The sequence below is a fragment of the Heterocephalus glaber genome, unplaced genomic scaffold (assembly GCF_053883595.1).
Source record: "Heterocephalus glaber isolate CG9 unplaced genomic scaffold, H.glaber_assembly_v1.0 deba00001572, whole genome shotgun sequence".
Taxonomy (NCBI): domain Eukaryota; kingdom Metazoa; phylum Chordata; class Mammalia; order Rodentia; family Bathyergidae; genus Heterocephalus; species Heterocephalus glaber.
In genome coordinates, this window is record NW_028258357.1 from 16,994,444 (window position 1) to 17,009,001 (window position 14,558).

General features: G+C 36.7%; 1 protein-coding gene across 25 annotated transcripts in view; it reads right to left on the minus strand.

Moving 5' to 3' along the window:
• Positions 1–14,558, minus strand: part of Anks1b (ankyrin repeat and sterile alpha motif domain containing 1B) — a 1,083,815-nt gene that overhangs the window by 295,168 nt on the left and 774,089 nt on the right. For all 25 annotated transcript variants that reach the window (XM_087192834.1, XM_087192832.1, XM_087192833.1 and 22 more), the window contains one exon: positions 1,738–1,890. In XM_087192834.1, the coding sequence (XP_087048960.1) occupies positions 1,738–1,890 (153 nt within the window). The remainder of the gene's footprint in view (positions 1–1,737; positions 1,891–14,558) is intronic.

The window sequence follows — 14,558 nt, forward strand, 5'->3', positions numbered from 1 at the left end:
CTATTTACAAAGACTTTGTTTCCATGTTTTTTCTTTTCTCATATTTTTTTCTTTTCCCTTCTTTCCTTTCTCCTTCCCTTCCCACTAAACTAGAGACATTTATAGCTAAGTGGATGCACATTGAGGCCATACTCTTAAGTGAAATAAATAGGACACACATATGTAAATACCGAATAGTTTCTCTGATGTGAAAAACTAAAAGTGTAAATAAGAATCAAAATGTGTAATTGATAATGTGAAATAGGAAGAAAATGTTTAAAGGACTCCATTCTTTTTAATGGGGAATTACTGCTAATTCCAGACAGGTAAATGACTCACATGCTACCACTGTAAACATTTGTTCTTTAGTGGGGAATATTTTTATATAGAAGATACTACATTATAAGAACATTTGTCAAACTCAATTTGGAAACTTGTTTGGGTGATTTGTGGAAGGTGTTCTCTTTAAACAATGTCTAAGAGTTGCTTAAGAGTGTCAAGTTCTTCATAGGGAGTTGAAAGCATAGCCAAAGTAACCCAAAAATCATTACTTTCAGTTAGTTCTATTGTCACACAAACTAAGGATGAAATTAACCAGAGGCTTCAGCCAGACAGTGAGTTTCTTCTGATAATGATAGCATTTGTGGGGGAATAAAAAAACAACTATGGCAAATTAGAAGCCAAGATTTGTCAAATTAATTGACAACTTGATTTGTGGATTCAAGAACAATTTCTAAAAGATGTTCTAGAAAAGACACTACCTTTAAGACAGAATTTCAAAAGCAAAGAATAATTAATTAATAATAATGACCATCATTTTCAATATTTAATAATATGTAATATGTAGAATCTGGACTTTTGGAAAGAAAGTGACATAGAGTAGAATGGATTCTGAAACTCATAAGTATTTGCTTTATCTTTCAGTTTATGAATGTTTTTACCAACAATCATTAAAATATAAAACTAAAATGTTTCTAAAAGATTAAGCGATTTCTCATTGTCACTTTTAAAAAGAAACATTTAGAATCCCAAATATAATTAAAATGATGATCATTTTATTATCTTTTCATCTTGTTCCTGCATTTATGCCCTTAGAAAAAGATAGAAGTAAAAATAAAATGAGCAAGGTATCCAAATTATTTATGCAGATTTAGTCATTCTCTTTGGACTGGAATATATGACAACATATTGATGGCCATTTTTTATAGGAAATTTATGTTAAGTGTGTAAGTGAAGCAGGGCAACATATAATTGGACATCAAGTCCAGAAGATAAATTTTTGATATGACAGCAGCCCATTTACTAAGGGCAAGAGCAGTCTCTACAAGGATGGGGTTAGTAAATGTAACTGAGGAATAAAGACAAGGAAACATGATAGAGGCAGAAAACTAAACAGTGGCCCTTTAAGTCTTTAACAGTGAATATGAGCAAAGATCCGTATGAGATCGTCTTTGTTATTATAGCCATACCCTAAATGACAAAACTCCCTAACATGGAAAACCTCAAAATGCTTGGAAGGTTTTATTGGATAATGCAAAACATACCAAGAAGCCTCTCTTTAATCTTAGTTGCTTCCCTATCAGAACTTCAAAAGATAATGACTCTGGGGCTTGAGAGATGTACGTTTAAAACACAAGGCATATTTGTAAATCCTTGTTGGATGCCCAAACAGTTATAATGAAAAAAATCACCTGCTGGCAGTAGAATTTCATTTATGGAAGGCTGAATAGCAAAGGTATTAATAAAAGATCAACTTACATTGATAAGTTCAACCTCCCAGATTTTTTTCAACAGGTCCATCGACGTGTAGCCATTAATTAGAAAGGCTTTGGTGTAATCACCCAGTTCAATAGAATCCAGCCACTCAGCTACTGAGGTGGGATGGTAGCCATCATGCCCAATGGGTCTCATCTGTAATTAAAAAAAATCATTACAAAAATCACATTAGAGTTGATTTAAACTGTTTATTTTTTTCAGTAACAGACTGCATCTTGTCACTCACAAATTTATCGGATAACAACATAAGATATTTCTGGATGGGAAATAAGGAAAAAGAAAATTCCTTATGCACAATTCTCAATCATTAATAGTTTTCACACTGAATTAGTTTTCAAAAATACACCCAGAAATTTCTAATTTAGCTGCTAAATTAACTCTGTAGTTGAGAGAATGAAATATGTCAAACTTCTGTTAGGGACATTATTGGTACTTTGTTGGATGGAGTTGAAAATTATGTCAGTTGAGTGGTATTTGATGCCAAAGGCACAAAGAACTGCATTTCCAAAATATAGATGATAATTCTCATATGCACGACATCAAAGCATGTGAAAATACTGCATGACTTAAGCATTCAAAACGAATTCATGCTTATGCAAGACATGTATTGTAGGTAGTGCAAACATGCTGGAGAAACATACTGCTATGGTAAGCCAGTTAAAAAGAGGCTTTTGAGTGTTTTAAGACCATGTGTTCTGCTTCGACTCTACAGTATGTTAGACATGAATAGAGAACCGCCTGGCAGACAGGCTCCTATTTTTTGTCAGCTATATACAGAGTTTTAAAAAATTCTTTAAGAGAACAAAGAAGTGTGACCATAACATGTTTCTAAGTTTAAAATGGAATGTGCAAATAATTTAAGCAAGAGGAACTTCTGGGTTTAAAATCTTATTCTAGTCCTTTAGCCTTTATTTGAAATTTTAGTTGAATTTAAGGTTCTTGGTTTTTGAAGTGACTCACTTCTAAAACTTATACTATTTTGCATGCCATTCCATAGGTCTAATGCAGGAGTTACAAGGACAGCTGCTATCTCATCAACTGATGTCAGCCTTCAGTGAAATGCTTGACAGACACAGTAACCCAGGTGAATACAACATAGATTTTCCTCCTCCTTCCAATGTAAGCAGATAAATATTAATGGAAATCTATATGATTCTGATTTGTGAGCAGAAAAAAGATTAGTCTGGGCATCAGGGATTCAGATTGTAATCTGAAATGTGGTAAGCTTTTTGTCACTATGCAGAGTTCTCATTTTTGAGACTCTACTTTTTCATTTCAAAGTTAGTTTTTCTCCTTTCCTCTTTCTGGTTATTTCACTCTCCAATCCAATTTCCATCTTGAGGTTAAAATGGCCTCTAGATTAAGGTTGCAGTGCAATGCATTATTTGTACTAGAGTCTGAACTGCATTAGACTTTTGTACTTCAGTTTTACCTGGGCTGAACCATTTTGACTGCTCATTAAATGTGTGTTCCTATGACAGTATTTATCATACAGCAGCTACAAATTTAAGTGACAATTCAGGGTTTGAAAAATGAAGTTTGGTGGCATTCTCAAATAACTGAATGTTGTGAATGTATGAAATTGGAGCCAGGATCCAAAGTCGAGGCTCAAAGGTACATAATATGAAATACCTTCCTAGTCTATGGAGAATTACAGAGATATCGGAGTCACATGCATTCTCCAGGACTTTCAAAGAAGTGGTTGAACAAATTTTACTAACCTAAACAATCATCCCAGCCCCAGGAAACACCTTAAGTGCTCCAATTGACATAAGAAAATAGGGAAAAAGAAAGGAGAGAGAGAGAGAGAGAGAGAGAGAGAGAGAGAGAGAGAGAGAGAGAGAGAGAGAGAGAGAGAGAACAAACACTAGAATTGAAATTAACAGCCTAGTAGGGAAGTCTTTCTGTTAGTCCACCCAAGTAGCAAAGTGAACCCAATTAAGTATAAAGATATTTTCCTTTTCCCAAATCCCTCCTTGTCCTAATACCAAAGAATTCAGAAAAGAGAGAAGGGCTAGTTCTTAGGAGAAGCCTAAACTTTGGGAGGTGGGAGTGAAGAAAATAAAAATGGAGGTTTAAAATTAATTAGAATTTAAAGTTAAATATTTTACACTTCCAAAAAGTTACTGACATGTCTGAGATCACATGGAGAAAAAGCAAAGAGAAAAAGCAAAGATCTTAGTTGAAGGCAGTGACTGGGAAAAAATTACATTAGTATTTTGCTGAATGCAGACTGCTCAGACTAACCTTAAAGAGGTTAGAAGAGGAAATTAATTGGTGGAAGGATGACAGCAGGGCAGGGTAGAGTTCAGAGGTGAAGAGATATTGGAAATGGGTATTTGGATGTATGCAAGGCAGAATTCATCCATCCACTCATTTGGTACATTTTTAAACATTGTTGGTTTTGATGAATGTTGTAGAAATAGCAGGGAACAAAATAGTCATAGTCTCTCTCATGGAAATTGTAAGTCTTAATTAAAAATATGTGAACAGATGACCAAAAATTATGAAGATTCTGCATACCTGAAGAGAGGAAACCATTTCAGCCAAATGAAGCTACAAAATTAACTTGACACATATTTAATGATATGCAGAATGGTTACTGTGCTGCACAATAATTTCTTCCAAAGCAATTCTCCCATCTGTTCCTTTATTTTTATTCCTACTGCCACTACCCTGGTTAGGTGCTTGTCAGCGCTTGCAAAAACTATCGCGATTGCCTTTGACTTGGTCTCCCACCTATGGTTCAGTTTCTGTCTCACTACTATGTTAGTCCTCCTAAAACCCAGGCTCTTATGTCAACCCTTGGCCAAAAGTCGAGAGTGGCCCCTTCTTGAGAAAAGTCCAAATGTCCAATCCAGCATTTAAGGCCAGTGGAGATAAACCTAACCTTTCACTACTCTGCTCTATGTTTCTTAATAAATGTGATTGCACATGTGTGTGTGTCTAAACACCACATGAAAGTACTGGCTATTCCCTGAGCATGATCTATGGAAAGGACAGTTGTATTTTTGCTAATATAATTTTGTATGCCTGTAATGCTTTTGCCCTTATTTCTGGAATTATTCTTCAAGGATTTCTTGAGTACTAAGATACAAATTTCTCGTAATAGGACATTTCATGTGGATGTACTATAGATATCATCCACTTGAGTAAAAAACAATTTGTTTCATTCAGCCCCAAAACTAACTTTCCTCCAGTATTTTCATGTCAGACAATGAAGAACCATCTTCCCTCTTTCTGTTCACCATCATATCTAATGAGGACAACAAATCCTGTAACTTTAATTTTCAAGTTGTCTTTTAGCTCAATCCTCTTCTTGCAAAATGGGCAATCCCAGCAGTGGAATTTATTTGTTGGGTGGTTTTGGGGATGTTACATACCTTGTTGAACCTCAATTTCCTCTTTTATAAAATCAGCATAATAATATCTACCCCAAATATTGTTGTCAAGGTAATATGATATACAGCTCAGAGGAGAAGGCTTCCAGGCCACCGTACCACCATTTCCAGCACAGAGGAGGTGAGCCACCAGCAAATCCCCCCCCCATTGAAATGAGAAGACATGTAAACAAAGCTCAAAACCAGACTTCCAGATCACCTACAGCAACCCTAAAGGGAAAAGAGATGGAACACTCTGATACTTAACCACCTGAACTCCCTGAACTGGCAAAAAAAGAGGATCTGGAAAAAATGAAATCAGAAATAATTTCTCATATAACAGCAGAGATTGTTCTCATAGTGAAAGGCATGATTAATAAATCTAGAGGGGAGCTCAGGAACATGATGGAATCCCAACATAGGAAACAAATGGAATCCATAAAACAGATGCAAACAGGTTTCCAGGAGATAAAACTCCATTGAAAGTCTACACAGCAGAATGAGCCTATGTGAGGACAGAACTTCAGATATAGAAGATAAGATTGCAATTAGTGACCAGGAAAAGAAAAATTGCTTTCAAATTATAAGGGATCATGAGAAATCAACCCAGCAGCTGCTAGACAACGCAAAGAAGAATAACATAAGAATGATTGGAGGCAATGAAAAAAGAGGAGAGGGTGCAGATGACATAAAAAAACTGTTCACAGAAGTAATGGCAAAAAACTTCCCAAATAGGGGAAAAGAACTTGACATACAGATAAGTGAGGCATATAGGACTCCAGCTAGCCTTCATCAAAAAAAATCTACACATAGGCATACAATAGTTAGGATTCCAGAAACCCAACAGAAGAACAAAGTTCTACAAGTAGTTAGAGAAAAGAAACAAATCACATACAAAGGAAAGCCCATCAGAATCACAGCAGACTTCTCAATGCAAACCCTCAAGGCAAGAAGAGCTTGGAGTGATGTATTCCAAGCCCTAAATGAAAACAGCCTCCAACCCAGATAGATGTACCCTGCAAAAATATCTTTCAAAATTGATGGAGAAATAAGATACTTTCGTGACAAAGAGCACCTTAGGAAATTCATGAATACCAAACCAGCACTCCAAAAAATTTTAGATAATAGCCTAGGAACAGACAATGAGGATCACAACCCCAGGAAGCACAGCAGAATGAATCCATCATGTGCGACAAGGAATTAAATGCAAAGGGGAAGAATCCAAGAAAAATAAAAAGTCATGAAAATGATGTCAATATGTATGAGTTATAACCATCAATGTTAATGGTCTAAATTCACCAATCAAAAGAAATAGACTCCAGAATGGGTTAAGAAGCAAGATCCAACACTATGCTGCATACAAGAAACAGATTTAATTAAAAAAGAAACTCATGGACTGAAAGTGAAAGGGTGGAAAACAATAGTGCATGTGACAGGAACCTGAAAAAAAGGAGGAGTAGCTATCCTCTTTGCAGATCAAGTGAATTTCAAACCAACACTGATTAAGAGAGACAAAGAAGGACACTACATCCTTGTAAAGGGAACAATCCAAGAAGAGATGATAATAAAATATATATATATATATATATATATATATTATATGCATCAAATGTTAGTGCACCCAACTGTATAAAACAAATAATAATGGACATGAAAAGTCACATATGCACTAATACAATAGTAGTAGGGGACCTCAATACCCCATTGTCACAAATAGATAGATCAACTAGACAAAAAATAAGTAATGAAATACTAGAACTCAATCAAATTCTCGAAGAAATGAACTTAACAGATATTTACGGAGTGTTCACCCCACAAAATCAGAATACACATTCTTTTCAGGTGCACATGGGTCGCTCTCCAAAATAGACCACATACCTGCTCATAGAACATGTTTAAGTAAGTGCAAAGGAAATGAAATTATCCCCTGTATATTATCAGGCCATAGTGTGATGAAATTGGAGATCAATAGCAAAAGAAACTGCAAAAATTTCATAAACACATAGAAATTGAACACACACTTCTGAATAACCAATGGGTCACAGAGGAAATTAAAGAAGAAATCAGACAGTTCCTTCAATTAAATGACAATAACAATACAACATATCGGAATCTATGGGACACAATGAAGGCAGTCTTACAAGGAAAATTCATAGCAGTGAATACTCATATTAGGAAAACAGAATGAGCCCAATTAAGCAACCTGATGCTGAACCTCAAGCTTCTAGAAAAAGAAGAGCAGGACAACCCCAGAGTTCATACAAGGGAGGAAATTATAAAGATCAGAGGAGAAATCAATGCAATGGAGACTAAGAGAACAATACAAAAAAATCAATGAAGCCAAGAGTTGGTGCTTCAAAAGAATAAGCAAAATTGACCAAACCTTAGCCAACCTTATCACAAAAAGGAAAGAAAAGGCCCAAATCCATGGAATTAGGAATGAAAGGGCTGAAATTACAACAGACCCAGCAGAAATCCAGGGGATCATCAATAGCTACTTCAAGAACCTATATGCCAATAAGATGGACAACACAGAAGAAATGGACAGATTCCTAGATAGGTATGAATTTCAAAGTTTAACGAAGGAGACCTAAAAATTCTAAACAACTCAATATCAACCAATAAAATTGAAAATGTAATTAAAATCTTCCCAACTAAGAAAAGCCCAGGTCCTGATGGCTTCACTGCTGAATTCTACAAGACATTTAGAGAGGAACTACTGCCACTACTGTTTAAACTCTTCAATGAAATTGAAAGGGAAGCAATACTCCCAAAATCATTCCTGGAAGCAAGCATCATCTTAATCCCCAAAGCAGAGAAAGACCCAATTGAAAGCAAACTACAGGCCAATCTCACTAATGAACATAGATGCAAAAATCCTGAATAAGATACTGGCAAATAGAATGCAGAAGATCATCAAGAAGATCATACACCCTGATCAAGTGGGATTCATCCCAGGGACGCAGGGATGGTTCAACATACGTAAATCAATCATTGTAATACACTATATCAATAGAGCCAAGGACAAAAACCATACGATCATCTCAATAGATGCAGAAAAAGCATTTGACAAAATCCAACAGGCATTTATAATAAAAACCCTACAAAAATTGGAATAGACTGTCTCTACCTCAATCCGATAAACCCTATCTATGAAAAACCAACAGCTAATATCATACTAATTGGTCAAAAATTGAAATCCTTCACACTAAAATCAGGAACAAGACAAGGACCTCCATTATCACTACTTCTGTTCAATATAGTCTTGGAAACATTAGCCATGGCAATTAGACAAGAGAAAGAAATAAAAGGAATAAAGATAGGAAATGAATAAGTCAAATTGTCATTATTTGCAGATGACATGATACTCTATATAGAAGACCCCAAGAACTCCACCAAAAGTCTTCTAGACTTAATAACCAAATTCAGTAGAGTAGCTGGATACAAGGTCAATCCACAAAAATCAATAGCTTTCCTCTACATGAACAACAGACTGAGAGAGAAATAGGGCAAATAATTCCTTTCACAATAGCATCCAAACAACTGAAATACCTAGGAATCAACCTAATGAAAGAAATCAAAGACCACTTCCCTGAAAACTATAGCACTCTGAAAAGAGAGATTGAAGGTGATATCAGCAAATGGAAAGTCATCGCCTGCTCCTAGGTAGGAAGGATTAACATAGCGAAAATGGGCATACTTCCAAAGCTGCTATATAGAGTCAATGCAATCCCAATTGAAATCCCAGTAGCATATTTCATGGACCTTGACAAAAAAAAATCCAAAAATTCATTTGGAACAAGAAGAGACTCAGAATACCAAAAGGAATTCTAGGTAACAGAGATATGGCAGGGGGTATCACAACCCCCAACTTGCAACTATACTACAAAGTTACTGTGATAAAAACAGCATGGTACTGGCAAAGAAACAGACCTGAGGACCAGTGGAACAGATTAGAAGATGCAGAAATAACTCCACACACTGAGTCATCTCATCTTTGACAAAGAAGCTAAATACCCTCATGGGAGGAAAGATAGCCTCTTTACTAAATGGTGCTGGAAAAATTGTGTTTCAATGTGCCAAAGATTAAAACTAGAACTATGTCTCTCACCATGCACTAAACTAAAATCAAAATGGATTAAAGATCAAAACACTGAATTGGCTGGAACAGAAGTTAGGTAGAACTCCTGAAGACATTGGTGTAGGAAAAGATTTTATGAACAAAACCTCAGTTGCCTGTGAACTACCACAATCAGCAAGTGGGATGTCTTCTTATTAAAAAGCTTCTGGACAGCAAGAGAAACCACCAGCAGTGTGAAGAGACAACCCACAATGTGGGAAAAAAATTTTCACCTGCTTTTCCTCAGACAAAGGTCTACTATCTCAAATCTACAAAGAACTTAAAAAGATCGGATCTCCCAAATTTAAAGACCCAATCCAAAAATGGGCATCTGAAATGAACAGACATTTCTCAGACAAAGAAGTAGAAATGAAAAATAAATACATGAAAAATTGTTCAACACCACCAGTCATTTGAGAGATGCAAATGAAAACAATGCTGAGATTCCACCTCACTCCAGAAAGAATGGCTGCTAACATGAAATCAACCAATAACAAATGCTGGTGGGGCTGTAGGGAAAGAGGAACCTTGCTTCACTGCTGGTGCGAGTATAGACTGGTGCAACCACTATGGAAATCTGTATGGAGATACCTCAAAGAACTAGGACTGGAAGTCCCATTTGACCCCGCTATTCCCCTGCTGGGGATCTTCCCCAAAGAATTAAAGGAATCATATCACAGTGATATATGTGCACCCATATTCATAGCAGCACAGTTTGTGATAGCTAAAACTTGGAAACAGCCCAAATGCCCATCAACTGGAGACCAGATAAAGAAAATGTGGGGTTTTTTTATAAAGTGGAGTATGACTCAGCCACAAAAAATGAGAAGTTAGAGACATTTATAGCTAAATGGATCCACACTGAGGCAATACTCTTAAGTGAAATAAATAGGACACACACGTGTAAACACGAATAGTTTTTCTACTGTGAGAAACTGAAAGCATAAATAAGGACTAAAAGGTATAATAGATAATGTGAAATAGGAAGAAAAGGTGCAAAGGGGAAGGGAAAGTGGGAGGGGTGGGGGAAAGGAAAGAAGGGAATGGAATTAATATGAGAAAATGGAAAAATGGAAACAAAGTCTTTGTAAATAGGGAGGGATGGAGGGCTTGAAAGGAGGCAGGGAAAGGGGAAAAAATAAGAACCAAGAGAGATTATGTAAAGGTGCAAATTTCCAATGATGAATGTCATTATATTGTATACCTAAAATGTACCAATAAAATAAAATTTTAAAAAAGATAATATTATATAGGGTATTCAAATTGCCTAGCACAGTGGCTTGAATATAATAGCTATTCTATAACTCTTAATTCTCTTTCTGCTCCCACAGCCCAAAATAGAGCCCATGCTCATTTTGAAATTGCATGATATTCTGACGATGGTTACTAATCTTTTCTTTTCTTTCTTTTTTTTTCTTAAATTCTTTTATTGGTACATTGTAGGTATATAACACAATTACATTTCTCATTGGGAATTGTACCTTTACATGATGCATCTTGATTCTTATTTTTTCCTCATTCCTAGCCCTCCCTTCACCCCTGCCACCCTTCCCTATTTACAAAGACTTTATTTCCATTTTTTCCATTTCTTATCATTTTTCCTTTCCCTTCTTTCCTTTCCCCTGCCGTTCCCACTACCCCTACCCCTTTGGACCTTTTCTTCCTGTTTTGCACTATTGATTATTCATTCTAATCATTGGTACATTCTGGGTATACAATATAATGACATTCATCATTGGAAATTTGCACCTTTACATAATCTTTCTTGGTTCTTATTTTTCACCTTTGCCCAGCCCTCCCTTCAACCCCTCCATTCCTTCCTATTTGCAAAGATTTTGTTCCTATTTTTCATTTTCTCATATTAATTCCATTCCCTTCTTTCCTTTCCCCCACCCCTCCCACTTTCCCTTCCCCTTTGCACCTTTTCTTCCTATTTCACATTATCTATTATACCTTTTAGTCCTTATTTATGCTTTCAGTTTCTCACAGTAGAAAAACTATTCGTGTTTACACGTGTGTGTCCTATTTATTTCACTTAAGAGTATTGCCTCAGTGTGGATCCATTTAGCTATAAATGTCTCTAACTTCTCATTTTTTGTGGCTGAGTCATACTCCACTTTATAAAAAAACCCCACATTTTCTTTATCTGGTCTCCAGTTGATGGGCATTTGGGCTGTTTCCAAGTTTTAGCTATCACAAACTGTGCTGCTATGAATATGGGTGCACATATATCACTGTGATATGATTCCTTTAATTCTTTGGGGAAGATCCCCAGCAGGGGAATAGCGGGGTCAAATGGGACTTCCACTCCTAGTTCTTTGAGGTATCTCCATACAGATTTCCATAGTGGTTGCACCAGTCTATTCTCGCACCAGCAGTGAAGCAAGGTTCCTCTTTCCCTACAGCCCCACCAGCATTTGTTATTGGTTGATTTCATGTTAGCAGCCATTCTTTCTGGAGTGAGGTGGAATCTCAGCATTGTTTTCATTTGCATCTCTCAAATGACTGGTGGTGTTGAACAATTTTTCATGTATTTATTTTTCATTTCTACTTCTTTGTCTGAGAAATGTCTGTTCATTTCAGATGCCCATTTTTGGATTGGGTCTTTAAATTTGGGAGATCCGATCTTTTTAAGTTCTTTGTAGATTTGAGATAGTAGACCTTTGTCTGAGGAAAAGCAGGTGAAAATTTTTTTCCCACATTGTGGGTTGTCTCTTCACACTGCTGGTGGTTTCTCTTGCTGTCCAGAAGCTTTTTAATAAGAAGACATCCCACTTGCTGATTGTGGTAGTTCACAGGCAACTGAGGTTTTGTTCATAAAATCTTTTCCTACACCAATGTCTTCAGGAGTTCTACCTAACCTCTGTTCCCAGCTGGTTCAGTGTTTGTATTTTAATATTTAGATCTTTAATCCATTTTGATTTTAGTTTAGTGCATGGTGAGAGATGTAGGTCTAGTTTTAATCTTTGGCAAGTTGAAACACAATTTTCCCAGCACCATTTATTAAAGAGGCTATCTTTCCTCCAGTGAGGGTGTTTGGCTCTTTTATCAAAAATGAGATGGCTGAGCATGTCTGCAGTTGTTTCTGCATCTTCTAATCTGTTCCACTGTTCCTCAGGTCTGTTTCTTTGCCAGTACCATGCTGTTTTTATCACAGTAACTTTGTAGTATAATTGCAAGTTGGGGATTGTGATACACCCTGCCATGTCTCTGTTACCTAGAATTCCTTTTGGTATTCTGAGTCTCTTCTTGTTTCAAATGAATGTTTGGATTGTTTTCTCAAGGTCCATGAAGTATGCTGCTGGGATCTCAATTGGAATTGCATTGAATCTATATAACAGTTTTGAAAGTATGGCTCTTTTCACTGTATTAATCCTTCCTACCCAGGAGCAGGGGATGTCTGTCCATTTTCTGATATCATCTTCAATCTCTCTTTTCAGAGAGCTATAATTTTCAGAGAGCTATAATTTTCAGAGAAGAGGTCTTTGATTTCTTTTGTTAGATTGATTCCTAGGTATTTCAGTTGTTTGGATGCTATTGTGAAGGGAATTATTTGACCTATTTCTCTCTCAGTGAGTCTGTCATTGCTGTAGAGGAAAGCTATTAATTGTTGTGTGTTGACCTTGTAACCAGCTACTTGACGGAATTTGGTTATTAAGTCTAGAAGACTTTTGGTGGAGTTCTTGGGGTCTTCTATATAGAGTATCATGTCATCTGCAAATAATGACAATTTGATTTCTTCATTTCCTATCTTTATTTCTTTTATTTCTTTCTCTTGTCTAATTGCCATGGCTAATGTTTCCAAAACTGTATTGAACAAGAGTGGTGATAATGCACATTCTTGTCTTGTTCTTGATTTTAGTGTGAAGGATTTCAGTTTTTGACCATTTAGTATGATGTTGGCTGTTGGTTTTTCATAGATGGCTTTTAACAGATTGAGGTAGAGATAGTCTATTCCAATTTTTTGTAGGGTTTTTATCATAAATGCATATTGGATTTTGTCAAATGCTTTTTCTGCATCTATGGAGATAATCATCCGGTTTTTGTCCTTGGCTCTATTGATATAGTGTATTACATTGATTGATTTGCATATGTTGAACCATGCCTGCATCCCTGGGGTGAATCCCACTTGGTCAGGGTATATGATCTTCTTGATGATCTTCTGCATTCTATTTGCCAGTATCTTAGTAAGGATTCCTGCATCTCTGTTCATTAGTGAGATTGGTCTATAGTTCTCCTTTTCGGTTGGGTCTTTCTCTGCTTTGGGGATCAAGGTAATGCTTGCTTCCAGGAATGAATTCAGGAGTACTGCTTCCCTTTCAATTTCATTGAAGAGTTTAAATAGTAGTGGCAGTAGTTCCTCTCTGAATGTCTTATAGAATTCAGCAGTGAAGCCATCAGGGCCTGGGCTTTTCTTAGTTGACAAGTTTTTTATTATGTTGTCAATATCACTGGTTGATATTGGGTCGTTTAGAATTTTTAGGTCTTCTTCGTTCAACATTGCTAATTCATATGTATCTAGGAATTGGCTACCAATCTTTTCAACTTCCAATCACAACTCTGCTCTCTCATCCTTTCTCCTTCCCTCGCTCACTTCCTTTTTTTTTGTTGCAGAAGGGGCTGATGTCTACCAATACCTTTACCCCTCTCCCCAGCAGTGATAGTTATTCTTTAGAAACTTATCTAAAAATGTCACTCAAGCAGATTGAAATACTGTTTCCAGTTTTTTGCTCCCTTGGTGTTTAATTACGCTTCGGTACCCTTTGCTGAAGGAACCACATGGTAGCTCCCCGTGGCTGGAGCTGCCTCCCATTTCCACTGATGCTGGCCAAGGGGATGGGCAGAAGTGTCAGCACGGTGCTTTGGGATGCAGCTCCTGTGTTCCACTCATTCTTCTGTGTTTCTATGTTGTTCTGATGATACATATGTACACGATTATTCCTACTTTTCTGGTGGTGCTGAGGATTGAATGTAGGGCCTCTACACTGAGCTGTATTCCCAGCCCTTTTTCATGTTTTATTTTGAGACAGCATCTCACTATGTCACTGAGTTGTGCTTAAAACTGGGATCCTCCTGCCTCAGTCTCTCAGGACGCTGGGATTACAGGCATGCTCTTACGTTTTTCTTAAAAGACAAACAACTGCTGAATAGTAGCATAACTGTTGGTCTTTGGAGCAAGAAGACTTGTGGAGCAAACCTAAATTGAACCCAAGGCTTGGAGTCTACTCTAGCTCAGTGAAGTCAGGAAAATCCTGCCGGAATTGGTTGAACCACAGCTATCCTGCAGACTCCTGAGTAAGAAA